The sequence below is a fragment of the Cajanus cajan genome, chromosome 10 (assembly GCF_000230855.2).
Source record: "Cajanus cajan strain Asha chromosome 10, NIPB_CcT2T_4, whole genome shotgun sequence".
Taxonomy (NCBI): Eukaryota; Viridiplantae; Streptophyta; class Magnoliopsida; order Fabales; family Fabaceae; genus Cajanus; species Cajanus cajan.
The window spans coordinates 52330203-52357598 of NC_138526.1; the positions used below are offsets into that span (position 1 = coordinate 52330203).

Below are 27396 nucleotides of genomic sequence, written 5' to 3' on the forward strand. Positions count from 1 at the left end.
AAAATTAAGCGAAAAAGTCTAATGCTTTCGGCAAAAATTGATATGTGAATATAAACACCAAACAGTGAAAATGTGTATACCTCAAACACCATGGGGAGATTCATGGAATTTAGGCGAAAATGTGTATATTTTCAGACAGGTAAATATACCTCAAAAAACTGTATCATATAAAAATATCTAAACATGTTAGGGTGCTATAACTATTCTTTTAAGGACGTAGGTGGCTAATTTCACAGGTCACAATTTGCCTTGGCAATCCTATATAGAATCAAATTCATGTGTATTGTGTTACTTAGAAACATTTGAAGGTGGTAAAGGAACTTCATCCCATGAAAAAGGTTGCGGCAAAAGGATAAAGTTAAAGGGTTTGAGGTTGATGTGGAAAAAAAGTGTTGGTCCTTTGGAATGTCTCCCTTCCCAAGCTAAGAATCTGAGTCAAAATTTCATTTGAAAAACTGTTTATTTATTTCTGTATTATGATATATGCCTCGTTCACTGATCCCCCAATAATTAATTTGTCCTTTTCTTTTGGTGAAACCTACTCTCTCAAGACTCAATTTCTATTTGCCTTGCACCATAAACAAGTTTGACTTGAGAAGGAATAGATTCGAGTCTGTCTATATATACATATTATTGGATTTGGATAATGATAATCTTCTTTGCTTGCTTAACAGAGTATATCCTATTCCCAGTTGGAAAGAAAAACACACAATCTTGTCTCCATGTTGGATCCAAGTCCTTATATTTTTTCCTCCGCGTTCATGTGCTATTCATTCATTATTTATAATTACAATTATACCGAAAGTTAACTAATTGTATAAACTTTCCAATGCTGAGACTTTATATATTGGGTTATTTGGTTGGAATTACCTCCTAAAGAGTATTTAATTCAAATGGTAAGTATAGTATATACCAATTATTATCCGTGGAATGGTTTCTCCATCAATGGAAGTAAAAGTATGTATTATATTCCTTATTCTTATGCCTAATATATCCATTACTCATATGTTGAGTGCTGATTCATGTAAAGTTTTTGTCGTTGCATATGATTAACATATATTTTTTTAACTTCTGTGAGATTCTGTAGATGGTACCCATTTTTTAATTACTATTTTTAAGGACTAATTGGTCAAAGAAGGCAAGGGGGTCTTGGATTTGTTCCATATATATATGTTTTTCTTTCAGACTTTTTACTAATGATGCATGTCATGGCAGTGATCAAGACTTCTTAAAAACCTACCTATATTAATTTTCGACTGCATACTTTCTGGGAAATTAATAAAGATAATGGTTCTAAGAACATTTAGTCAACGGGTTTGGTTGCATACTTTTGTCTGTTGCATACTTTTGTCTGTCTCGACAATTAGAGTGAATAATTAGGTTAATAATTAGAGTTAATCACTTATACACTGTTAATATAAAAAAAATTTATACTGATAATCAATTATATCTTTTAATTGTGTCATGTCACTGTTAAAAGTAAATATATGTTTATAGTAACATGACACAATTAAAAGATATAATTGGTTGTCAGTGTAAAAAAACTTTACACTGATAGTGTATAAGTGATGAACTCTAATAATTAATACTCATAACTTGTAGCCTTGAAGGAGATAATCACCATCATGTCTAATTTTCAGAACAATATAATCTTTCGTTCTCTTTTTACTCATCTGTATTCTTGGTTACTGATAATACCAGTCAGATTGAATCCATGCTCACATCCTGATCTCTAAGAAAAATCATGGGATTGCATTGTAGGAGAGATTGTTAAATCACCAATAATTTTTATGTTTCTGCCTTCTAAGGAAATCTCTCATTTGTCTTATCATTATACAATTGCCTTGTTTTTTTTTATTTTTATTTTTTTATATGTTTTCCCTCTCTCCCTCAAACGTGAAAGGAAAAAGTAGTTATTATGAAAATTGATGTTCATCAGTTACTCTTCCTCTCCTCTCTGATATTCTTATACATTTTGGGATTTGCTATATATATATTTTTTTTGTATTTCTGTTATATCATGTACATATATGTCCTCAGTTTAAGCTAAGGGTTTCTTAGTGTCAAATAGAAGGTGAAACAATCTTTGCAAGTAATGGTTTAGAGAAGAATAAGATTATTGAAATACCCCAAGGCACAAAGTGAGTTTTCTTTGTCATTTCTAAGCTAGATCTACGAAATGATTGAAATCTCTAGTTGGATAGTTTTCCTCATAGGAATTAATTAGAAAATTTTTATAATTTCACTTAAACTTTTATTTATTTGTGGATTGGTCCCTCCACTCAATTCCAATCCCTAAAGTGACCATCTGTGTAGTGTTTTTCTACTTTTACCCAAAAGAAAAAAAGTAACTAACACTATTTAAAGAAAATTGTTTATTTATATAAAAACTTCATTTATAGCATAAAATATTCCATTTAATACATTTATAGATATAAATAGAATTCCACAAGAAAACAACAGTTTACGGGATATTTAAGGCAGTAACGAGTTGACCAAGGACTAATTAACTGCTCTAAATGATAAAAAAAATGAACACAAGCATATACCCCCAAAGAAAACAAAAGCATATTTTGCCTATGTTTTGTTTTCCCCCTCTTTTGATTCAAAGGTTTTTACAATATAAGGCGTTCACGTGACATATGTGATGTTATCACACGTCCCACATATTTCCCCCGACCTTCCTAGACAAAAGTAATTATACAATATGCATTACATGACTGTTATAATTATGACTAACTTTTTATTATATTTTCCTTTCCTTTATTATTATTATTATTGTATTCCTTTGTTGTTTTGCCCCCTTCCTTCGCCACTGGGTTTTCCTGGTGAGCTGTATTGTTTCATGAAAATTACAGCTGACATTGAGACAATCTAATGTTAGCTAAATTCTAACCAAGAGGGAGTCTCATTGGTCACATCCTGTTAACAATTATTTTCTAACTATGGTTTTACTGTAACTTTTTTCAAGTAATAAATACTAGTACTCTAGTAGCATCAGTCATAATAACTGTCCATTCTCTCTTCCAAATTGAGTAATCCATGTGTACATATGTGCTTAAGCATTAAGAATTATTAAGAGATTGTATATACCAAATAAGTAAATAAAATGATCCGTTATTTCTAATTATGATGTATACCGAATTTTCCATTAATGAAGAGTCTACTTATATAACAAGTTCCCAAACATGAGGAGCCTGAAAGAGTTAAGAGGACAAGTGTATTATTTGAAAAAAAAGAAGAGGTAAATAGCTAAAGAGAAGGGTTGGAGCTTTATGTTCCGTGGAAAAATGCTTGCATTAATTTGTGTTGGTGAAGCATAAATGGTGATGACCCACATCTCACAAACCCTGTGTGTCCCAATAACTTTTGAACTCTCATCTCTCACCTTTAGATAACTGCCACGTGATTTCAGGTTCCACATTGCCCCTGTTATGTTTGAACTCCCTCATCATCCTTCATCAATCATCAAATTAAAAATGGATTAAAAAGTGCTTTCTCGGTTTTCCTGAAAGAACAACCTTTATGCTTTTGTCCATTTCTGCACTGCTAAAAATTGTTTCAAAATTGAACAAGAAAAGAAAGAAGCTTCTCTTGACAACAAGTTATTCCTCACTCATTCTCCTTCAATAAGGACACACCCAATGAATCTTCTTCTTCTGTTGTTGTTGCCTATTTGGGTGCTAAGCATTTCTCTTTCCTCACCAATTCTTCATGCTGCAAATGCACAAGCTGAATCTCCAGGTACTCTACCAACGATTCCTTTCTTTATTTTTAGCCTTTTTTTGAGTTTCTACTAGCTCCATGCTTGTTAGTGCCTTTTTTTTTCTCTTTTTTTTCTTGGAGCTAGCATTGATTCTAAACACTACAAAATTCGGAACTTGAAACCCCAAACTACAAGACCTCACTGTACTGTTTCTACTTCCTATTTTCTCTCTCATGAATTTTCCTTGAATTATGGTCCGTGTGATTATTTTTTTGATATACGCAAATGTGGTTTCTGAAAAATGCAATCTTGAAATTAAAGGATGATAAGTTTTGGATTGTTTGGTACTTGAGTCCTTGAAAAATCATAAATCCTTCATTGGTAGTGGTAAATTCTGATCAAATAAAATTGTTTCCTCAGTTTTCTCTCTTGGCGTAACTTTGGATTAACATTTGTAAAATTGATTTTTTATATCTAAAATCACGTTAACTGATATTTTAACATGGACGATTGGACTTGAATCCAAACACACTATAATGGACATTAACATGTTACTTCTGACTTTGGAGATCTCCCTACCAACTTGCTCATATTAGATTCAGTTCCATGAGTTGTAATCCTTCATCAACATTTTATTTGATGTGAATTCTTATATAAGTTCAATATATGCTGCTTAATGAGTTGTAGTGTTGCCTTATGTTGAACAGGAATTCAGGAGGTTAACATAGTGCACCACCAGAATTTGAATAAGAGAATTCTAATCGCACTAATTGCTTGTTCTGCTCTTCTGGGTGGAGTCTTCCTATTCTTATTATATGTGTGTTTCCGTCGACATCAAAACTTAATATGCTCCAGTAGTAAAAGCCAAGAAACCATTGGTAGGACTATTTTCTCTCGTGAAACTTTTCTTTAGGTTTTCTTTTTTGCTTGTGCACAGAGGTAAGCACAGAAAATTCCTTTTCAAGTTCGTATTCATTTATTTATTGAACTTGTAGAGGATGCAAAAGGGGAAGCATTAAGCTCGGTTAATGCAAAACTTAACTACTCTAGGATGGCAGATAAGAAGAGTTCAGTTGCTATTTTTGACTATCAGCTGTTAGAGGCTGCAACAAACAGCTTTAGCACAAGTAATATTATGAGAGAGAGTGGTTCTAGAATTGTTTACAGAGCTCGTTTTGATGAACATTTCCAAGCAGCTGTGAAGAAAGCAGATAGTGATGCTGATAGAGAATTTGAGGTGATGGACCTTAGAATTAGATTTGAGTATGTATTTTCCGGGATATGATATTTCACTTTACTGAATTCGCCTTTAGTTATTGCCCTAAATTGCAGAATGAAGTGAGTTGGTTGAGCAAGATACGGCATCAGAATATCATAAAACTTATGGGCTATTGTATTCATGGTGAATCGAGGTTTCTTGTTTATGAATTGATGGAGAATGGATCTCTGGAAACTCAATTGCATGGTACATTTTTCATTAATGTTGATCAAGAAAAGAAAATAAAAAAATCTTATATTGGGAACTTAATCATCACATGTTGCTCATTGGTATCAACAATTGCAGGGCCTAATCGGGGTTCATCTTTAACTTGGCATCTCAGGTTAAAAATTGCTGTTGATGTTGCCAGGTGAGTTTATGATGCACATTCTACTTGACTCTAATTTAATGTCCCTTGTCTTACCTATGTTGTCTAATGCATATTCCGTCTGTTAGAGCATTAGAATATCTCCACGAGCACTCCAATCCTCCTGTGGTTCATAGAGACCTAAAATCTTCTAATGTTCTTCTGGATTCTAACTTTAATGCCAAGGTTAGATTGTGCTTGACCTATGAATCTTACCTGTTGTCAATTAGTTAATTATATGATTCACTTTCCTTTATTGACTTTTTTTGATTCAGTTATCAGATTTTGGATTTGCTATGGTTTCTGGAATGCAACACAAGAACATGAAGATGTCAGGAACTTTAGGATATGTGGCCCCCGAGTACATATCACATGGTATACAAGAATATTTATCATCATAAAAAGGCATAACTGCCGTTCCTTGCTTGAACCAAGTAGTTGTAGTTGTAATATTAATCCTTCCTTAGAAACATTACTTCCGTGCACCCTTTCAAGTTTCAACCTTTTGTTGAGGTGCTTGACTGCTCCTCCAGTTCGATTACTTCACTTTTCTTTTGAAAGTCTTTTCTTCCTAAGTTTCTACATAATTCTTTTCCTGCATTTGTCAATTGATTGTTGACATTGCTAAGTACTCTCATAAATAAGCATTTGTCTAGCCTTAGAAAACTTTGTTAGAACCCAATATAAGAAAAATTGGTAGATCCTAATGTTGTCAATTGATTCATGTAGCTGACTGAGCCAGGTGGGAATATTTTTTATTGTTATATAAGTACTGGCTTATTTTTTGGGGAAAAGTAGGGGATATTAGTGAATTGATTACCATTGTAATAACTTCAAGCTGATCAGAACTATGGACCTTGATCTTTTTCTTTTTTTCATATTCCTTCAAAATGAATACAAGTAAATAACAATAGTCAGCTTTTCAGGTAAATTAACTGACAAGAGTGATGTCTATGCTTTTGGGGTTGTTCTTCTGGAACTTCTAACGGGGAAAAAACCCATGGAGAACATGTCCACGGATCAATATGAATCCCTTGTATCATGGGTATGTTTTGTTTCATGCCTTGTCAATGGAGAAATCTGTGAAAACTCCAGTTCTGCTTAACTTGATGGTTAAACCTTTCAACTTGCAGGCCATGCCCCAGCTAACTGACAGATCAAAGCTTCCAAGTATTCTGGATCCTGTTATCAGAAACACAATGGATTTGAAGCATTTATATCAGGTTCATTGAATATCATCGCTGTAATCACCAATTTTTCTGCTTAGTGATAAGTGCTACATCTTAATAAGTTCATGAGTTTATGTTAACATTGTACAGGTTGCTGCAGTGGCTGTACTCTGCGTGCAAGCAGAACCAAGTTATAGGCCATTAATAACAGATGTGTTGCACTCTCTCATCCCTTTGGTACCCGTTGAGCTTGGAGGGTCACTAAGAGTTACAGAACCAATCAGCTCAGACAACTCTCAATGATGTTGGACAATTGCGTTTTCATTTTTCAACTATGGTATTTGTGCACTCTTTTAACATTTATTATTATTATTATAATTATAATTATTACAAAGAGGAATATACAATTGTAATTATTCATGATTGCGATTAGGTTCTTCTTTTAGTCGTAAATCATGGTGATCTTACCATCTTTACAAGTTATGAGGACACTATAGGATTAAATTTTTGTGGCCGTCTAACTGAAAGATGCTTTTTGTGAGTTGTGTTGCGGGAGTATTAAGGACCAATGAAACTGTCAATATATGAATCATTAATCTTAAGAAGAAAAAAAGAACTAACATATATATGGGCTTCTCATTAAGCTTGACTTCGGTTCTAGTCTTCTATCTGCCATTTGAACATGAAGAACGAACTATACCTTATTGTATACTGTCGAGAAATAATCAAAGTTTTACATTGTTAGAATAAAACGATGTGTATGAGTTTAATCACACAAATATCTCTATTGGTAAAAGATTTTTTAAGAGATAATTAAAATTAAAATCATGAAGACTTAAGTTTAAAGTGAATAATATATTACTAATATATAGATGTATGTGTGAGAGCCTCCAATATACAACAAATAACATTAGGGTCAATGAAAGGACGGTGCAAGTTTCAATATTGGGACACATGAAAATATATGTGTGAGAACACTCGGAACACAATATATATTCTATTCAAATCAACTCACCTTATTCCTTACACTTATTTTGTTTTAGAAGAATGAAGTTTTTCACCATTTGAACCAACAAATATTCTTATTTCTATGGATTAATGAAGACTTAGGGTATGTATGTATGTGTATATATATATATATATATATATATATATAGAGGTTATAATTATAGCGGTATAATTTTTACTAAGTGTTACACCACTCAATAATTTTATATTAAATGTGAATTTTGTAAATCCAACCATTAGATTAAAAGATCATATCACTTTATAGGTGTATATCAAATTTTGTTAAAATTGAACCACAATTTGAAGGTGATCAAAGTGTTCATATTTTAATATATTTTGAAATGAATATATTATGTCAATTTTGTTTTATAAAAATGAAATATCAAATCATCTTGGATTAATATAAAATTTTGTATATATGATCTAAGAGATATGAACTTTCAATTTAACGGTTGGATTTATAAAATTCACATTTAATATAGAGTTATTGAGTGGTGTAATACTTGGTAAAAGTTACACTTATAACCCCCCTCATATATATATATATATATATATATATAATATTTCTCACAACATTCTCTCACTTGATAATTGAGAAAAAAACCTTGAAGATGGGAATCCTTCAAAGTTGCAAGGATCAAACTCACAACTTGATGTATATTGTGACTTTTTCATTGGGATGCTAGGATGTTGGTAAGTTAAAACAATATTGTATTAGTTGATCCATTTGATCCTTACTAACATGTACACGTTCTTTTAATCAGGGGTATTTGAAATTGAAACATAGCCGATTGTGCATTTTGTCTAACAGGAAGCAATTTGATAAGAACAGGGCACCCAAATAAAAAAAAATTGTTCAAGTGAAACTCATGGAAAACAAGAACGGGCTAGAAAACAGAGATATATCACTTGACTTTGTTTTTTATGTATCCACTACATTTCTCGAGATTCACGATTGAGTGCTTGGTACCATAAATTAACCCGCACGCTTGCTTAATCATTGGTTTGGCTTTGACAAATATAAACACCACGAAGAATATAAATTTCCTCCAACCATCTTCCTAAGAATCTCATGTAGCTTCGTAATCATCAAATTCAACGAGTTTAGTCACTTTCCCGACAAACAATTGCTTACTCAGCTTAAGCATATGCGTTATAAGTTCTAAATGGATCTGGTTAGGATTTTGTCAATAATGTTCATTTGACATAGATTGTCTGAATTGGCCACGAAAAACTTAGTCACTGCCATCGTTGATATTTCTCGTTCCAAGCCAAATCTCCAACAAATACATAAATCTTAACGTATAGACCATTTATCATGATTCCATAATCGTAACTTACGTTATCTCCTGATTATGTGCATGCATGCTTGACTGAACTTTTTCAAAAACACTTTTAAGAGAGAAAAATAAGAAAAAAAAAATGAAATAAAATTTCTCACAAATTAAAATTAACTTATACATAAACTAATTTGTAAAAAAGAAAAATTAACTATAAATTCTTTAAAAATTTATTTTTAAACTTGTGCATAAGTTAATTTTAATTTATAGAGAAATTAATTTCAATTTTCTTTCCGTAAGTTTATTAGAATTTCTTCACTTGTTTCCCTAATATCTCTCGCAGAAAAGTTTACCTGGTCCCATTACCATTTACACAATTCAGATCATTTCAACTGTGGTACCAGGGTGATATAATGAGATCCAGTAAATGAAAAGTAGGTAGTGTGCACACGAAGTAGTGGGGGCATCTTATATGAATCTTGTATAAAGATTCTGCTTGGTAGGGCATAGATGCATTATAGTCAATGAAAACAAGACACAAATTATGCATAATCCAAATTCAATATACTATGCCTCGATAAGAAACAAATGTTTACGATACTACCAATGAATGAGATCAGCAACAGCCAAGACAAGGGAGAAAGTTTACACATTGGATGATGTCTAGGTAAACTGCGTGTCTTGATGTTATTTACTTATTTTCATTTGGACCTTGATGAACAACTTATATACTCTCCCCAATGAGCTTAGAACAGCTTGCTCTCATTTCTACCTCCCTCACCCCACCCTACACTCCCAAGACTAAGGGAAACCATGCCATTATCAAGATGGATTTGTGTTAAAAATTCAAAGACCATGCTTCTGCAGATTGTCCACGCTGGTGGTCACGTTGAACTCCATGATAGACCAGTGACTGCAGCCGAGATCATGTGCCGCTATCCAAGGTGCTACGTTGCATATCCATATGTGTTCAAGCAACCATGGGCAGTTATTGAACCAGACGGCGTGCTCGCGCTTGGACAAAAGTACTATGTAGTACCAAAGAGCACCATACGAAAGCTTCAAAGGCTTTCTCCAAGGCGCTCTCCTTCTCCTGGCCGAGAAATTTCAGTCAGTTCTTTAGATTATGAAATTAGAAACACACAATCCAGCAAAGAGGAAAAAGATGATGGTGTGCTCCCCATTTGCTGTCTCTTCAAGAATAAAGGCAGTAAGCGACATTCCAAGAATAAGAGCAAGAAATCCAAAATCAGATCACATGCAAGAAATTTGAGCCTAAATGATAATCATAAGAATGGTGGTTTATCACATGAAAGTTGTTTTGTGAGCATGTTTAATGGAAGCACGACTAAAGAAAATGTTGGTGATATGACAAAAGAAACAAGAGCTTCATCAAGCAGTGGTCACCTTTGTGATGGCAATACAATAACCAGGAAGAGGACACAAGATTTGACTGGGAATGGATCAAGAAACTCTCCTAAGAAAGTAATTTGGTCTTCTGAGCATTGGCAACCGAGTCTAGAGAGTATCACTGAAGAATGAAATGAATTTGGTGGCAGAGGAAGTCTCTGCAGTTTATGATATCCAACAGTAATGTACTATTTATTTGTTGGTTTTTCAAAACATGCCCTGTATACTTTTAGGTACAATAATGCTCCCTCAGCTGCGTGTTCTGCTGCTTCTTTCTTTCTTCGATGAGGTGCACCATAGCACTCTATAATGTTTCTTGATGCTTCTATTTCAATGATAACCTTGAAGGTGAACCTGAGATAAACATCAACAAGTCACTGAGAATAACAAAAGGAAAATTTATAATTATATTTCTTCAGTTTCATCATGAGGGACAAACAGAAGCAGCAAAATAGTTTAGGAATATCATGCATTTACTATCAATGATTGGATTAGGATTTAGGACAAATATAAGCAGGATAACAGCTCGAAATGGAATAAATATCATGAGCAAGAATGAAAAGAACAAATCTGCATGCTGTTACAATTTCTAAGACGTGCCAACACTCAAAATGCGGCCTATGTACGTAGCCCTCCAGAAACTTTCATTATTAAAATCATACTATTTGCCAATTGAGGCCAATTTAAATAAAATTCTCTATAAGTACATGTAGGAAAAGAAAATAAGAGAGAAAAAAAAAAAAGTTTATCAAAAAGCTAAAATTAGCTTATATATAAACTAATTCATAAAACTTTTCTTATATTAGCTTCTCCAAAATATATTTTTCAATTTTTGTATAAACTAATTTAACTTATGAAAAAAAAATTATTCTTCTTTTCTTAGGAGTAATTATAAAGAAATTTATCCAAACATCTCCGTGATATTAGTCATTTAATACAAACACTACTTAAACACCACAATGTAGAAATATTTGTTAGGAGGCCAAGTACGTAATCAAATATCATATAACTTGTAGGCATACATTCTCTTATGACTTGGGCCTTCCTCTTTGCAACATTCAAATATCGGAGGCTTCCAATGGTTGGCAGCACAGATCTCGTACAAATTAGACCTAGCAGTTCCTTTCCTTGCACCTAAAAAATCAAAGGGATTATAATTTTGATAAAGAAATATTTTTGGAAGAAAAAAGTAGAACTAAAGAGACAAAACAAGTCAAAAACCTAAAGAGTTTTTAAAGAACTAACTCAATAATTCAATGATTTTTCTATCCACAAACAACTTGAAGAGCTACCACATTCTAATGAGTAATGACAAAAAGATAGGAAATTTATGTGACCCAAAAAGAACTTAACATCGGCACAAAGATAGAAGCAGCATACTTGAAAGAGAAAACTATCAAACAATGCAAAAGCAATTGTATTTTTTACCTAGTTCTGTCTGAGTTGGAAAGGTTGTGCCGCCACAAGACTGGCTCTCTGTATTAGATAAAGTTGAAGATGCGCCTTCAACGTCAATGTTTCCCAGAGAGGGGTTTTTAACAATCTTTTTACCAGAATCTACCAGCTTCATTCCCAGATTGCCCTGCAAAAGAAAGAACTTGAACCCCCCAATTATCAAGATTCAAGAAAGAAAGAAGAGAAAATGGAATACCCTGGTCTTAATGATTTGGAAAGGGTCGATTGGGGAAGGTGTTTGAGATTGACGGCGTTTGGGTGCGTCGGAGCAATTGTTTTCCATGTTTATTTGTATTGTCCCACCAAACAAACAAGTTTCCACTTTCCAATCATTCCATCCGCCAATTTATAATATCGACTATTTATTTAACATGACATGCCATGACTAGGCTGTATAAGTCTTTCCACTTTCTTTCTCTTCATCCTGCATCTCCTCTCTTTCACCTCCACATCCATCACAAACACACAATTCACAAAAATCATCATATACCATGGAAAAATATAATTAATATATTCATAAATAAAATTATTTCACGATATTTTTTACTTTTTACCCATGAATTACATTAAAAAATATTTTTATTTTTTTTTATTGGTCCACTAATCATATGATATGATGTATTGGTTCATGATAGAAATCGCTTGTTTAACATATCCTAAATATTAATATATTTGTTTGTGTCAATTTTTTCTTATTTCTTTATATTGTCATTTAAACTTCAAAATCAATCAATATCTCATTTTTTATTTCATAATCATCTTTATATATTTAACTTCCTTTTTAAATTTATGCATAACTTTCTTTTTTTTATTTGTTTGTCCATTTTCTTTCGTCATTTTATTTGTATAAGAGGAAGAGAAATCTTCAAAGAATAAAGAAACTGTCATAAAAACAAAATATGATTTATTAAAGAAGGCAAAAAAATTATCATCAAAACAAGATATTATCTTAGTCTAAAAAATCCCGAAACATTAACTAATAAAATAGAGGATAATTAAAGAGACAATAGATGTTAACTCTATTTTTTCATTTTTCTTCATTTTTTCTTATGCTACAAGAGAGGAAAATTGAAGGGATAATAGATATTATTGTTTTTCCTCTAATTTTTCATTTTCCTTTATTTTTAACTCTAAATCACAATTCTTATCTTATGTTACAATCCTCATAAAAATTAATGCTAATTTTCATTATTTCTATTATTTAAAAAAAATTGTTAAAAATAATATTTATTCACTCTTTTCATGAATACTTTAAACTACAATTCTCATTATTATCATAATCTTAATCTTTCTCATAGTTAAGTGATATTAGTTTTCATTCTTTTTGTAAATAATCTAAATTGGAATTTTTATCTTTATAATTCTCATAAGAAATTAAAGGTAATTTTTCTTTATTTTATTATTTTAAAAAATTAAATTTGTGAAAGATGATATTATTTATTCTTTCTAGTTAATTATTTTTATCTATTGTTTCAACCATCATTAAAAAAAAAAAAAATCTTAGCATTAAATGAAAAGGAGGAATGAATCATTGTTTAGTATCCATATTTGTTTACTGTATTGCAAAAATAATTATTAATATGTTGACAAATTATTTATATATTTTTTATATGTGAAATATGTACTGTTTTTTTTAAGTAGTATATTAAAACTTATCATTTGAAATTTATGATGAAATTATAATTTTTTTTTTATTTTAATCTTTTTTATCTAACATATTTGTAACAAATTTAAACTAATTTTACAATTAAGTACAATCAATCATGCTTAATTAATTTAATAAAATTGATTACAAGAACAATAATTATATTGTAATTGATATTAAATTCACACTTAATAATAATTAATTATAAATATAAATTCTAAAAAAATATTAGAAAAATAACAGTTATATGGTAACTGATATTGAATTCACATTTAATGATAATTAATTATAAATTCAAATTTTATAATTAGACGTTTAAAAATCATTATCTAATGTCTTTTAATTATAATTAATTCTACTTTTATTAGATGGTATAATATGTAATATTTATTTCACACCTACTTTTAATTAATTTTATCAGTAATCATTAATTGTACATAATTATATTATTATAAATAATTGTTTAAATTCAAAGATATATATCAACTTAGTTATATTTAATTAAAAAAAATCGATTTCAATTAGTTAAATTATACCACTATATTATTTAACCTAAAATCCAATTTTTTAATATTTTTTAATTATATTTAATTTGAAAAATCATATACACCAACAAATAATTAGTGATTATATTAATAAATTATATATTTTACAATTGTGAATTATATTTTTTTAAGTATTATATTAAAACAAATAATTTGAAATTCGTGGTAGAATTATAGTATTTTTATCACTTTATTTTTTTTATCATACATTTTTTAAAAAATTCAAACTAATTTTATATACTTAATTATAATCATTCACACTTAGTTCAAAAAAATTGATTACAAAAATAGCATTTATATTGTAATAGATATTGAATTCATATGATAACTAATTATAAATACAAATTTTACAATTAGATGTCTAAAAAGAATTATTTAATGTCTTTTAATTATAATTAATTATATTTTTATTAGACGATATAGTATGTGATATTTATTTCACACCTAATTTTAATTAATGTTATCAACAATCATTAATTGTATATAATTATATTATTCTAATTAATTGTCTAAATTCAAAGATATAAATCAACTTAATTATGTTTAATTAAAAAAAGTTCAATTTATGGATTTGTATGTTATGAATATTAAAAATCATAATACTTTTATGTTTATAATGACTAATAAGAAGAAGAAAAAAAATTGTACGTCTGTGAAAAAAATGTGGATTATTTTTAAATAGATGAACAATTTTTTTAGTAAAAGGAGCAGTTTTTTTTTATGCATGCTTTTTCCCCTTTGTATTTCATCCTTAATATATATATATATATATATATATATTAGTAAATTAAAAATTAAAATATAAAATAAAAATATAATTGACTTTCTAAAGGTAGACACCAAAAAAGTTTATCTCTTTTATTTATTGTTATAAATATGATATTTATATGCTCTCACTTAAAATCAAAACTAATATAATTTTATTATAATTGATAGTTTATAATAATTGGTTATATGATAAAATTATAACACTATTACTTTTCTACCTTATTCATTCTTATTTTTTCTACATATTTTACAAAGGATAAATTCAAACTAATTTTTACATATTTAAGTATAATAATTTACGCTTAATTTAATAAAGTTAATTACAATAATAATTTTTATATTACAATTTATATTAAGTTAAAACCTAGTTTTAATCAATTAAAAAACCATAATTAAATTTCAATCAATTTAATAATATATATAACTGTTTATTTCATAATATAACACACTCATATTAAAAATAGCGTTGTTTCATGTCTTAAAACTACTAATAAAAATTGCTTAAAAAAAACTACTAATAAAAAAAACATGTTTAAAAAAATGTTCCAAAAAATATAAAATATCTACAAAAGAAATATAATGTTGATAATTATGCTAACAAGATTAAATGTTATTTTAAATATTATTTCAATGCAAAAATAAATAAATAAAAATTATAAAAAAAATAATTATTGATAGAATAAATTATATTTAAATTTACACATAAAATTATAAAATTATATATTTGATATACGTTTAATTAGATAAAATTGAAATAACTCGCTTATGTCTAATTTGATATAATAACTTATTAACAGAATAAAGGGGATGCTAATAGGAAAAAGTGTTGATAACAGAATAAGCATTCACCAAAAAAAAGTAAAATAATAGCATATTAACCATTGAAAAAAATAAAATAAAATAATAACAGAATAAGCAAGACCTCTTGAAAGCCAAACGAGTCAGTGAACAGATAACCGTGTTGGCTCATGCTAAGAGATTTATCAGGCACCAAGTGTTGGTTTATGATAAATATATTTTTTTATGGTTAAATAAAATTTATATTTCATCCTTTTCATTTCTTCAATGGTTTAATATTTAATGCACATAAATTAATATTTTTAAATAGATATAAATTTAGATTAACTTTTTATTTAATTCTTATTAATAAAATATTAATATAAGTGTACTCATTGATTGTACGTATGGTCCACTTTCTCTAGTAAATATAAGTGAATAGTTGATGAAGAAAATGTTTATTAATTTACATTTTAAGCAAAGAGCTTCAAATTCCTCCTTTAATAAGAGAACTTTAAGGTTATTAAAGTATTAAAAAAATAATTAATTTTTTTAACATAATAACTATAAAATACAAATTAAATTCATTTAATTAATGAAATTATTTTTATTAAAAAAATTTAAAAAGCAAATGCATTTACAATTTTTATTTTTAAAATTGATTTGATTAATAAAATGTTATTTTACTTGTAGTTTGTAAATATCTCGGTAAGTCTAACATTAATATAAATTTTTTGAATATTGATTAAAAAAAATATCTAGTTTATCTTAAAATTTTGAATATTAATCGGTAACAATTTACAATTACTTGTTTGTTAAGGTAATTTAAGCAATCTTCACTAGAGAAGCACTATGGTAACAAATAACTTGATGTTATTTTTGTTGGTAATGATTATCATTTTTATATATAAAACGAAAAAAAAAAAACGGTTTAAAATATAATACCCTTAAAAAAGTGAATCTTATACTGGCACTACTTGGGAGATAGGATACCGTAAGGGAGAGAAAAAGTGAAGACAAAGAAATCTTCATTGATTGGAAATGAATGAAACAATGCTAGTGCTAACACAAATTGATGATAACATCGGCAAAAACAAAACTGCTTCCAACCATGGACTGTGTAGCACAATCTCGAAGTGTTGGATTATTCTAGTGTTGGCTTATTCTAATTAAATTGATGATAACATCGGCAAAAAACATGAAGAACTGCTCCCCAACCATGGACTGTGTGGCACGGTCTCGAAGTGTTGGATTATTCTAGGACCCTTTCATGCTTCAAAATCCAAATGAGATTTGAGACGAAAAGGGCTACATATTAAATTCTCTATTTTCTTTTTCTATTTTCTCTTCTAACTCTATCTTCCAACAATCACTCTCACACGGTGTAGTGCTGCTGAATAGTCTCAATATCAAGTCCCTTTAGTTTCACCACAGACTCAACATGTCCCTTCAATGTGTGAAGCTCCCTTAGTCTTGCAACTTCAGCACGCTTCCTGGCTTGTTCTGCAAGTTCAGAAAGTTCCCTATAGTTGTTCTTTTCATTCAATATTTGCTCAGTTTCAGGAGGATTCAAGCCATGCAATGTGCGTTGAGCTGCAGCCCATTGTGCTTCTCTCTCTCCCTTTCCATAGTCTGTCTTTGTGGTGAAAGCAACCTGCATCACACCACACAAAACAACACAGTCAGAGGGAACCACATATTTGATCACATTCACATCATAACATTGAGATTAAGCCGTTAATTACCCTGTTCTCAGTTATATTGTTCCATGCCTTGCCAGTCAATGCATATCGGATGATGAACTTGAGTATATCCAACGGAATGTAGAAAACAATGCTGTAGAGCCAGATGACACCAGCCCAGCCCCATCCAATTCCTTTAATTTTTGCAAAGCCCCAGTTTGCATATACAGCTATGAGTGTGGCAATCTGAGAAATAGTCCATAAAACACAAATGTTAATACATGCAAGATCAGAAAATGAAACCAAACCCTTTTCATTAAAACTCACCAGCTGTGCAATGAAGAAGGCAACAAGAAGGAAGAGGCCAGGACGTTCAATGAAAGACCAGCTCCTTGACCGTGTGACAAAGATGAGAGCCTGACTCACAATACTCACTTGAAGGTAAACAGCTGCTGTGAGCTCATTGTGGCTGTTCCTGATAGATCTTACGCCAAATTTGTCCTGCCATTTTTTTAAAGTATAGAGAAGTTAAGGTTAAGTTAAGCCAAGGTTATGCAACAAATATTTGATTTTGAAGAAAATATTTTGATCTTACCGAGAAGAAGTTAGATGCATGAGCAGCCCAGAAGAAGACAACAGTCATAATAGCTAGGTAGGCACCAAGCACAACGCCAGTGGCGAAAATCTCTCTTAGCTTCCAGGAATCTGGCACAGGAGATGGCTTCACCCTATCCTTGGAAATAGTCATGATGGTGCCATCATTGAGTACGGCAATGATCAAGACCATGAATGGTGAGAAGTCATACTTCCAGATGAGGGCAATGAGCATGAAGCCCAACACAATTCGGATTGTGATGGAAACAGCATATATGGTGTAGTTCTTCATTCTCTGGAAGATGGCTCTACTTGTCAACACAGCACTCACGATCACACTCAAGCCAGGCTCGGTGAGGACTATGTCAGATGCACCTCGAGCTGCATCGGTCGCATCATCCACAGCAATTCCAATATCTGCTCTTTTGAGGGCAGGAGCATCGTTTACACCATCTCCTGTCATGCCACATATGTGGTTCCTTTCCTGAAGTCTCTTCACAATCTCATATTTGTGCTCTGGATTAATTTCACACCACACCATTCAAAGTTTTAGACTCAAATCAATGAAAGTCAAGTCACGAGTAATATAATTACGCATGTGATTAATTATTACCAGGGAAGACCCCAGCAAAGCCATCAGCCTTCTCAATAAGCTCATCAACTGGAAGGCCAGCAATGGACTCATCCTTGTGCTCACCAAGGAGAGAGGATGAAGGGTACATGTTGCTTCCCATGCCAAGCCTGCGACCAGTTTCCTTCCCAATAGCTAGCTGATCACCAGTGATCATCTTCACGTTAACTCCAAGATTGAGAGCACGCCTTATGGTCTCAGCACTGTCATGCCTTGGTGGGTCAAAAAGTGGCAACAACCCCACAAACTGCCATGGTCCTCCTGCACTCTCCTTGCTCCTTTCTGGCACTTCCTGATGAATCAAACATGCAAACCAATTTGTCACAAAACCATCACTTGAACTCAAGATGGGACATGTCATAAAGAACCACAAGTTCAACTCACTTGTTTGCAAACAGCAAGGGAACGAAGGCCGCGATCAGCGAATTTGTCAATGATGGAAAGAGCCTTCTTCTTCACATCTGCCCGAAGGTTGCAAAGCTCAATAATCTGCCAACAAATTCAAAATGGGTTACTTTGTACAGAGAAACAACAAATATGAACTGTGTTGTGCACCACTTACCTGCTCTGGTGCTCCTTTGCTTACTCGATGCCAGTTACCCTCAGCATCAACATATGTTATGGCTGTGCGCTTGTCCACTGGATTAAAGGGCAGGAAATGCACCTCTGTAATGCCATCTCTTGCCTGTACCAACCAAGACAAATTTGTTATAATCTATCATGATCATCAAAAGTTTCATATGTTTGTATGATTATATAATTTTGGACAAGATAAGTAGTTATTAATTACAAACCTCTTTTGGATCACCCAACATTCCAACAATGCAAGCATCAATAGCATCTTGGTTTTCCACCCTGGAGGCCCTAGCTCCAAGCAAAATTACTGAATCCTTGTCACAATCCCTTGCGAAAACCTGCAATATGGACAAACCGCTTCTTAAAGAGTTCTAAACAACTAATACCATTCTAAATAAGACAAGGATTTGCCTGCCATCATCTTACCTCAACCAAACTCTTGTCCACTGTTAGCTTGTTCAATGTTAGTGTGCCAGTCTTGTCACTACACAAAACATCCATGCCAGCCATTTCCTCAATGGCTGTCATCCTCTTTGTGATAGCACCTTGCTCAGAGAGCCTATGGGAACCAATAGCCATTGTTACTGACAAGACAGTAGGCATGGCAATGGGAATCCCTCCAATGAGTAGCACCAAGAGATTGTCAATTCCACTCCTGTACTTGCGGCGCTGAATTGGATACATGACCACAATCTCTATGATCATTCCCACAGCTATTGAGCAAATACAGAAGTTACCAATGGCTGTCAACACCTGATAGTTAAGTAACCATAAAAATGCACACGAGTGAAGTTCAATTCAGCAAATAGACAAAACAAAAGCAAGAAGGAATAACACTATACTAGACATATGTAATGTTATGTAACTCAATGATGTTACATTACATGCCTTGGATAGATAGAACAAAATTAAAATTTGACAAGAATACCTTTTGGAAATGGCCAACTTGGTTAGTGCTGTCCACTAAATGAGCAGCCTTACCGAAGAAGGTGTGGACCCCAGTAGCGATCACAACAGCCTCAATCTCTCCTTGCTTGACAGTGGAGCCAGAGAAGACTTCATCACCAGGGTTTCTGGTAACAGGCAAGGACTCACCAGTGAGTGCAGACTGATCAATTTTGAGGGCATCTCCATCCAAAAGACGAGCATCAGCTGGGATGATATCTCCCAATTTCACACTGATTATATCTCCTGGCACCAGTATAGCAGCATCCTGCTCTGCCCACCTTCCATCTCTCAGAACCTGCAAATCATCAAACACCACAAATGCATTATTGCATGTCACACTTGTTACAATCAATAATACTCATGTTGTGACTTTGCGAGTAGTTAACATACCTTTGTTTTGGGAGCAAGGCCTGCCATAAGGGCTGCAGCAGCGTTGCCTGCATTATTTTCTTCAATAAAACTAATTGTTGAGTTGATAATTAACAAGACTGTGATTCCCACAAAGTCTTGCCAATCCGGGGGCTCACCCTGTATGTTTCAAGAGATAATGAGAATGCCAAATTAAAGCAAAATGTTATATATTATTTCAAACTATGCCAGGAGGTAGGTAATACTATACCCCTCCGTTTGCCAATGCAATGGCCATGATAGCAGCGGCTTCCATGACCCATGAGAGGGGGTTCCACATAAAACCCAAGAATTTGAGAAGCTTGCTTTCCTGATAGAAACAATAACGTTTTGCAAAAGTTAGTAAACATTGAATGTAATGTTATAGAGTATTTAGTGAGTGACTCAAATAGGAATTCTAGAATGAAATGAATGAATTGATGATTGCCTTTTTTTCTTCCAACTTGTTGGGTCCAAAAACTTGTAACCTTTTGGTGCCTTCATCATTTGTGAGGCCTTCCTTGGAACAATTCAACTCTCGGAACACTTCATCAACGGGTATCCTCTCCTGGAAGGCGAAAACAAACACATTACATTGTGATAACAAAAATGTAACAAGACATGCACACGTGAAAAGGAAAGAGAAAACTAACGAGGTCAACAGCCTCCTTCTTGATATCTTCGAGACCTCCCATGTTATTGTTTTATTATTGTTATTATACAAAGTTGCTGAGATGATATACAAAGAGAGAAAAGAGAGAAGAAAAGAAGTTAGTTTGAGAAAAGCGTGAAAGCATGTGTGTATTTATATTAGGACAAGAATTATAAGATGAGTGATCATTCACCATTCTCTCACACTTGGGGCTAAGAGTGCGTGTCTGAGTGAGAGTTTCTCCTGTTAACGTTACTCTAAAATCACTCATTCCCACTCGTTCACAAACAAACTCGGTCTCTTCTTTTTCTTTCATTTTTTTTTTAACTTTTATATCTTACCAATTCAAATATAAAAAAATGGAAAACTAAAATAGTAGTAAATTAATTAGCGAGACTCGTGGTGTTTCTTTTGACCCTGGTCATGCGCTTCGCACGTGTCAATTCATTCCCTTCGATATGAATATGATAATAGCATATAGTATTATTTTCTACACTCTATAATTGAAAAACGCCACGTGCATGATAATATGCCAAATTGGTAATCCCATTCATAACGTGATTGCATTCAATGCACGATGCATGCACTAGCGTACGTGGTCAAATCATATTGTATTCATGGACGTTGCAGGTTGAGTCCAATATAGGCTCCGACCCAATGATATGATATGAAACTCGGCCCAAATGCCTGAGAACAACTTTCTAGCATAAGCAGTTAAAAGCATGTTTTTCACTTTTCAGAAATATATCACACTAATTGCACATGAGATCATTTGCATTTGAGGCTTTCCTTTTTGTAAAATATTAAAATAATTTCTCCTAAGTGAAGGATAGGAAAGTATGGAGAAACCTACATGAGCGTTGAACGAATTTATTAGTATGTGAAAATATAATTTTTTTTTTTTTTTTATGAATATGGTTCATGGAATGTCTTAAAATTGACAATCAAAAAACTAATATATATTCGTAAAATTTTTATTGACTAAACATTATTATAACATAGATGGGAATTAAATCATGTTGACTCCCATGTGTCATAGAACATATCTTTCAACAATTAGGCCAAGAGATTTGGTTTATGTGAAAATATAATTTGAATATATAAAAATTATGCTAATTAAGAAATAAAGTTTTTGGTAGTTTATAATTTATTATAAGCAATTCATTGTAAATTTTATTTTTAAAATATTATGTGTATTTTTTTTAACAAAATTAGTCATGTTAATTGTCAATTTTTATGATGTTATTATTAAAATAAAATATATCAAATATTATAATTTATAAAATATTTCTTTATAGACTATATATCTCATATTTATTAATAATTAAAAAATAATAAATAAATAAAAACAATTAACCTAACTATATAATTGTTGAAGGTATAAGTCTAGTTTTATAGCATATAATTATAGCAGTACTGTGAGCGATTTCATGTTAATATGATCAATATGAAAATTTGCCCGATCAAACATTTTTATTTTTACTTTATTTTTGCCAATGAGTTTTGAATATAAAAGTAATAAATTATAATATATATACCAATAAAAAATAATTTCAATTTTTTTTTGTATAAATACAAATGTTTGTCTCGTTTAAAATTGAAGATATATGTTGCTTTGGTTATATATCATAGTTAAATTCAATTAGTATTATATGAAAATGAATAAATGAATAATTTTATGTTTCAACAATACACTGTAACATTAGACTTACATGTTATTAAATGTAGAGAAAATGCATTATAGAATATTTATCATGAACATAAAATTTAGTTATAATAAATATTGTTGTACTCAACAATTCAATATTGAATATGAAAACCCTTTATCATTTGTTATCATTTCTAATTGAAATGAATAAGACTGAATGAAATAAATAATTTGTAATGAGTTTAATTTTAAATTATATTACCAAGATAAATAAAAATATTTGAAAATTTTTATATCACTAAGATAAAATACAATATTATATGATTTATAAGAATTAAATTTCTATGCATTGGTAATATAATTTATTTTTTTACATTATTAACCAATCATAAATAATGATAAATATAACATTTAAGGTAATTATTTAAAAACTCGACGAAGATACCTTATATACTAAGTTGTACTTGGATCACAATGTAAAAACGTTTCCCCATACTTATACTATTAAAATCTACAAGGCATGGAATAGTATATAAACACATACTATGGAATTTATTTAGTCAGTACAAACTTTAATATTTTGTATTGTGATTTCATTTTTGAATTCTAGATTAACCATAAATTAGAGTTATTTTAATTTTTCATCCTTAATTATTAATTAAAATACAATATATATTCAGAGAGAATCAATCTAGTCGAGTTTAGAAGTAAGAGCTACAGGGGTGATATAAATGCATCCTCAATAGCTCAACAAAAAATAAAATTGTTTGGTTCCAATGAACCAAAAAGTCAAAAACTCGGAGTAGGACTAGATCTTTAGGATAGTTTGTTCACATAAAAATATGCAAGTCTTCTTAGCATGACTCGCCGCATTAAACATTATTTTGATTAATTTAAGTGTACTCATCATAATTATTTTGACTCTCGTTACAGTTTTAACTAGAATAGTTTTTTTCATTTGTCACTATCATAGTATCATATTGTTCGAAGAACTCATATAATTCAGGCCAAACCGATTGAAGGGCTATTGCTTAGCATCTTAATAGCTTAGACTGACTAAGATATGACCTTGATTTATGCTACCATTTTCCTTTTATTTGGGGAAGAGAAGTTAAGGCCAAACATCCCATCAAAGATATTATCATTCAGCTTCACCGATATATATATATATATATATATATATATATATATATAGTTTTCATAGTCATGTCATTAAGATTATCAAATTTGTGCTTTTATACGGTTGTGGGAGACAAAATCAATTACCAGATAAATAAATAATCATTAGGCATGAGGTTATAATAGTGGAATTTTTTGTCCCACCCACCTTCACAGAGATTTTAATTTACTAAAGTTAGATCAACTTGTAGTAGTGAAAAATGATGAAGCAGAAAATTTTAAGATTATAACAGCCACAAAAAACAGTAAACCCATTTTTGTTTACATAATTACATTAAACATAAACAAACAGAATCAACTTTGTCTGGGTCTCCAAAGTCTTAAACCTCAAAATTTTAACTGTTTTTTTTCCCTCCCTTGTTTTGGTTTTGTAGCTTCATGTTCAAATTTTGTACTTGATAAATTAGTCTGGTAAATTATACATTTATACTTGAGGAAAATAAAAGGTATAAGATGATCTCAAATGGCTAGAAAATATGCATTATTTTATCCCAATGGATAATCAGTAGTACCTGCAATGTTTGACACTATTTTCTCTGTAGTGAGTACTGTTCCTGTGCAAGCAGAAGAATCATATTATGACTTTGGCATGATTACCATTTAAAGGGACATACTGGTCCGCATTGTTGGTTACAAACATTGTCTTGATTGTAAGCATGGAGGACAATCTCCATGCACATGCTTAAAGTTGCCGGCTGAAGAATTAATTGCATCACAAAAGTGACAGATAAGGCCCAATTTGTGTTTTTCTTCTGAAAAAACAAAAGTGACCATGGAAATGTGGAAGATATTGTTTATTGATTCATTTGCATCATGTGAACTTTTAAGTCTAGGCTACGGTATCAGTATCACCAAGAGAAATGTTCTCGCGGTAGATTAAAATTGTAATATTTTTATATGAAAATAATGGTAAGAAAAACAGTAAACCATGTTGAGATTTGATAAAGTGATAGAGAAGAGAGTGAGAGATTGTGGTTACAATTACATCACCTCAATAATATAATGTTTTATACTTAATTAGTCATTGATTTTGCAATTGACGTGACTGCAATATTCTGATCAGCTCAATTCTCCACTTGACGTTGTTAAATACATGTATTTTCTTTATCTTGTTCGCTCTAGTCACTTTACCGAAAGAAATCAGACCTTATGAAGTGAAAAACTATATTTTATGCTCAACTAGCTATATTTCGAGTAAGATTATATATCTTGTTTGTAAGTTGTGTGTGTGAAACAAAAGAAAAAAGTACATATTTTAAATTTTTGTGAATTGTGGACACACAAATAATGCAATAAAATTATGATATATTTGATATTTGATAAGCAATTTTATTGTGATGAGAGAGAATATAATAAGGGGGCTCATGAAATCCGGGAAAAAAAAAAAAAAAGGAGCAGTGTATGCGGATGGTGAATGGATATGTCTTGTGAATAGTGAAAAAAGACGCGTATGTGGGTCAAAAGTTGTGCTTTTACAGAAAACAAAGGATCAGAGATGGAAGGATAGTTCAAAAGAGAATAGAAAAGTGCGTCGAGTATGTTATCAAGTTGAAAAAGTAAGTGGGAAAACAATAAGAATGTTTTTTGTTAAACCAGTGATGCTCATCTCTATCACTTCAATTTGGCTTCCTTTTTTGTCATTCATATTTGGCAGTATTTGTAGACATTTCATTTCTTCCACACACACCAAAGAATTGACTTTCTGTTTCGACTGAGTTTCATAATCTCCCCTCAGATGCAATGCAATGCTGCTTGTTCTGTTTCCATCACTCTTCTAATCATGGTTTATGGTGCTTGTTACTATCCACTCCACCGCCTGCTACTGCCAAAATTGTGGCCTTCTCACAACCATGCACTAACCCTTTGTGAATAATGATTTGTCTTTACCTTCATCATGCAATGGTTCAATTTTGGTTAACAAAAATGAACTTGACTACTAATAACATGATTAGCACCATTTTCTTTCCGTTATTTTTCATGTCTGTCATGCTACATAATCCTTAGTTTTTGGTTTGTAGTTGTACATTGGAGATTAATTTATTTCTAGATTCTAATAAAGTATTTTTCATATACACAGTCAGAAAATCAAAATCAAACTCTGTATTTTAGAAACTCTATGGATCGCATTCATAATCAATAATTTATAATAATGGTTATTAAAGAAATAATAAAAAAAATCTAAGACAGACAGAGGTCCCACATGTATATGTCACTTTAGAAGAATTTTGGGCACCTTTGCATTAGACAGATATAAACAAGAATAGAAGTTGGGAAATTGTAGTCTTTTGATGTTACCAATATACTATATATCTCTATAACATAGTCGACATCATATATGCATGCGTCGGTTTTTGTATGATTGATGACATTCAGGTTCCACATGCTTGTCCATTAATTGGAGAAGTGAATAAAAGTGATGGTGAATATGGTACTAAAGTCTAAAAGCTCACTATATTTTATTACATGGCGCATTACTAATAGTACCATCCATGGATCCCTTCTGCATTGGCCTATGCTAGCTACTTAGGCCGAGTCAACAGAACTAAGCTCCATTGACCCATAATCAAGAAGCTCTTGTATCATCTGTTCAATGTGATCATCTTCAAGAACTGGTTGAAACTGTTGGTGTTGTTCTGCCACCTCAACTTGCCTTTCTAGCCATTGAAGTTCCTCGTGTCTCTTCTCTGGCCACCTAAACCCCGTGTCAGAACTTGTTCCCGCAATGGCGTTGCTCGAGTTTGATGACCCTTGAGGCTCTTTTGCTGATTGTTTCTGCTTGTTCATTTGAAGGGAGAGTGAGGCCATGTGACACTTGTGTAGCTTCGCGGTTAAAGTGGCTGAGAGGAGCTTGGAAGAAGAAGATTGTGGCTCGTTGGGGTTGTAAGGGAAATTGGTGCGTGCTTTTGGACCACACATTAACCTCGCTGCTTCATCGTACGCTCTAGCAGCATCTTCTGCTGTTTCAAACGTTCCTAGCCATATTCTAGTTTTCCTTAAAAATCAAACATTCAAACAACATTGTTAGTATACAAAATAAATAAATAAAAACAAAGGTTTAACTTTGAAGAAGAAAGAGTGAGAATTACAAAAGAGGGTGGCGAATTTCGGAGACCCAAGAGCCCCAATGCCTCTGGCGGACACCACGATAGCGTTGTTGGGGTCTAGCCATGATGGAGATTGCTTCAAACTTGTTCTTGAAGCGTCTTTGAGAATGTGAAAGTGAAGTGGGCATGGAGAGAGTGGTGGCACCAATTTATATAATCATCTTTTGCGGCTTTCTCCTCTCTGAATCTACATATATGGGTCCACATAATTGTTTCCTTTTCCTAGCGGGGTAATTTTTTAGTTTCACATGTGGGTCAATCTTATTGGATCGGATTAATCCTACCTCTTTTTATGCAACTCATAATTACGATCCCTTGGATTCATTCCTAAATACAGCTATAATTGTGTATTTAAAATTAGACCACAAAAACCCTGTTATTCCGTGCATTCCATGGTATCAAGAGATTCATTCCATGAAATTTTAATGAATGCCAGATTTTCGAATACATGCGTGTGTGTGGTACTGGTGGGTGCATGAGGATAATTGTCCACTGGGAGCAAGAGAATCCATATATTATACTTTTACAAATATTCTCATCATTCTCCTCCTCCATTGGGTATGATATCAAGAGAATGATTGGTTTTAAGTTGGTACGTAGAAATACA

General features: G+C 31.7%; 4 protein-coding genes across 6 annotated transcripts; 1 reads left to right on the forward strand and 3 right to left on the reverse strand.

The window, feature by feature from the left end:
- Positions 1-3327: 3327 nt before the first annotated feature.
- Positions 3328-7041, forward strand: LOC109789773 (putative receptor-like protein kinase At1g80640). The gene is made up of 10 exons (XM_020348805.3): positions 3328-3744; positions 4414-4584; positions 4702-4943; positions 5039-5171; positions 5271-5334; positions 5421-5517; positions 5607-5706; positions 6258-6376; positions 6465-6554; positions 6651-7041. Exons 1-10 carry the CDS (start codon positions 3645-3647, stop codon positions 6801-6803), a joined length of 1269 nt encoding a protein of 422 aa, XP_020204394.1. The 5' UTR covers positions 3328-3644; the 3' UTR covers positions 6804-7041.
- Positions 7042-9330: 2289 nt separating this feature from the next.
- Positions 9331-12125, reverse strand: RTL1 (RNAse THREE-like protein 1). Of its 3 annotated transcripts, none has more exons than XR_014430088.1 (5): positions 11850-12125; positions 11627-11780; positions 11221-11332; positions 10196-10552; positions 9331-9881 (listed from the first exon to the last, which is right to left on the reverse strand). XR_014430088.1 is itself a non-coding variant. In XM_083065380.1 (4 exons), exons 1-4 carry the CDS (start codon positions 11934-11936, stop codon positions 10387-10389), a joined length of 519 nt encoding a protein of 172 aa, XP_082921506.1. In that variant the 5' UTR covers positions 11937-12125; the 3' UTR covers positions 9798-10386. The 3 variants fall into 3 exon arrangements, 1 of the variants encoding a protein (XP_082921506.1); XR_014430089.1 differs by having other exon boundaries at positions 9798-9981; XM_083065380.1 differs by having other exon boundaries at positions 9798-10552.
- Positions 12126-16399: 4274 nt separating this feature from the next.
- Positions 16400-21011, reverse strand: HA9 (H[+]-ATPase 9). Its single transcript, XM_020348798.3, has 14 exons — positions 20860-21011; positions 20655-20774; positions 20439-20537; positions 20210-20347; positions 19800-20114; positions 19298-19624; positions 19090-19209; positions 18858-18980; positions 18680-18784; positions 18278-18587; positions 17666-18180; positions 17398-17571; positions 17134-17316; positions 16400-17042 (listed from the first exon to the last, which is right to left on the reverse strand). The coding sequence occupies exons 1-14, from the start codon at positions 20899-20901 to the stop codon at positions 16764-16766; spliced, it is 2850 nt and encodes a 949-aa protein (XP_020204387.3). The 5' UTR covers positions 20902-21011; the 3' UTR covers positions 16400-16763.
- A 4777-nt stretch (positions 21012-25788) lies between these two features.
- Positions 25789-27037, reverse strand: LOC109789767 (ethylene-responsive transcription factor ERF003). The gene is made up of 2 exons (XM_020348799.3): positions 26772-27037; positions 25789-26677 (listed from the first exon to the last, which is right to left on the reverse strand). Exons 1-2 carry the CDS (start codon positions 26915-26917, stop codon positions 26209-26211), a joined length of 615 nt encoding a protein of 204 aa, XP_020204388.1. The 5' UTR covers positions 26918-27037; the 3' UTR covers positions 25789-26208.
- Between the last annotated feature and the right edge of the window lie 359 nt (positions 27038-27396).

Coding starts and splice junctions, on each gene's coding strand:
- LOC109789773 (XM_020348805.3), top strand. CDS start 3,645: ATGAATCTTCTTCTTCTGTTGTTGTTGCCTATTTGGGTGCTAAGCATT. Junction 4,585..4,701: donor TAAAAGCCAAGAAACCATTG/GTAGGACTATTT, acceptor TTGAACTTGTAG/AGGATGCAAAAGGGGAAGCA. Junction 5,172..5,270: donor TCTGGAAACTCAATTGCATG/GTACATTTTTCA, acceptor CAACAATTGCAG/GGCCTAATCGGGGTTCATCT.
- RTL1 (XM_083065380.1), bottom strand. CDS start 11,936: ATGGAAAACAATTGCTCCGACGCACCCAAACGCCGTCAATCTCAAACA. Junction 11,781..11,849: donor TCCAAATCATTAAGACCAGG/GTATTCCATTTT, acceptor TTTCTTTTGCAG/GGCAATCTGGGAATGAAGCT. Junction 11,333..11,626: donor TCCAACTCAGACAGAACTAG/GTAAAAAATACA, acceptor TTGATTTTTTAG/GTGCAAGGAAAGGAACTGCT.
- HA9 (XM_020348798.3), bottom strand. CDS start 20,901: ATGGGAGGTCTCGAAGATATCAAGAAGGAGGCTGTTGACCTC. Junction 20,348..20,438: donor TTGCATTGGCAAACGGAGGG/GTATAGTATTAC, acceptor TGAAACATACAG/GGTGAGCCCCCGGATTGGCA. Junction 19,625..19,799: donor AAGTTGGCCATTTCCAAAAG/GTATTCTTGTCA, acceptor CTTAACTATCAG/GTGTTGACAGCCATTGGTAA.
- LOC109789767 (XM_020348799.3), bottom strand. CDS start 26,917: ATGCCCACTTCACTTTCACATTCTCAAAGACGCTTCAAGAACAAGTTT. Junction 26,678..26,771: donor GAAATTCGCCACCCTCTTTT/GTAATTCTCACT, acceptor TTGATTTTTAAG/GAAAACTAGAATATGGCTAG.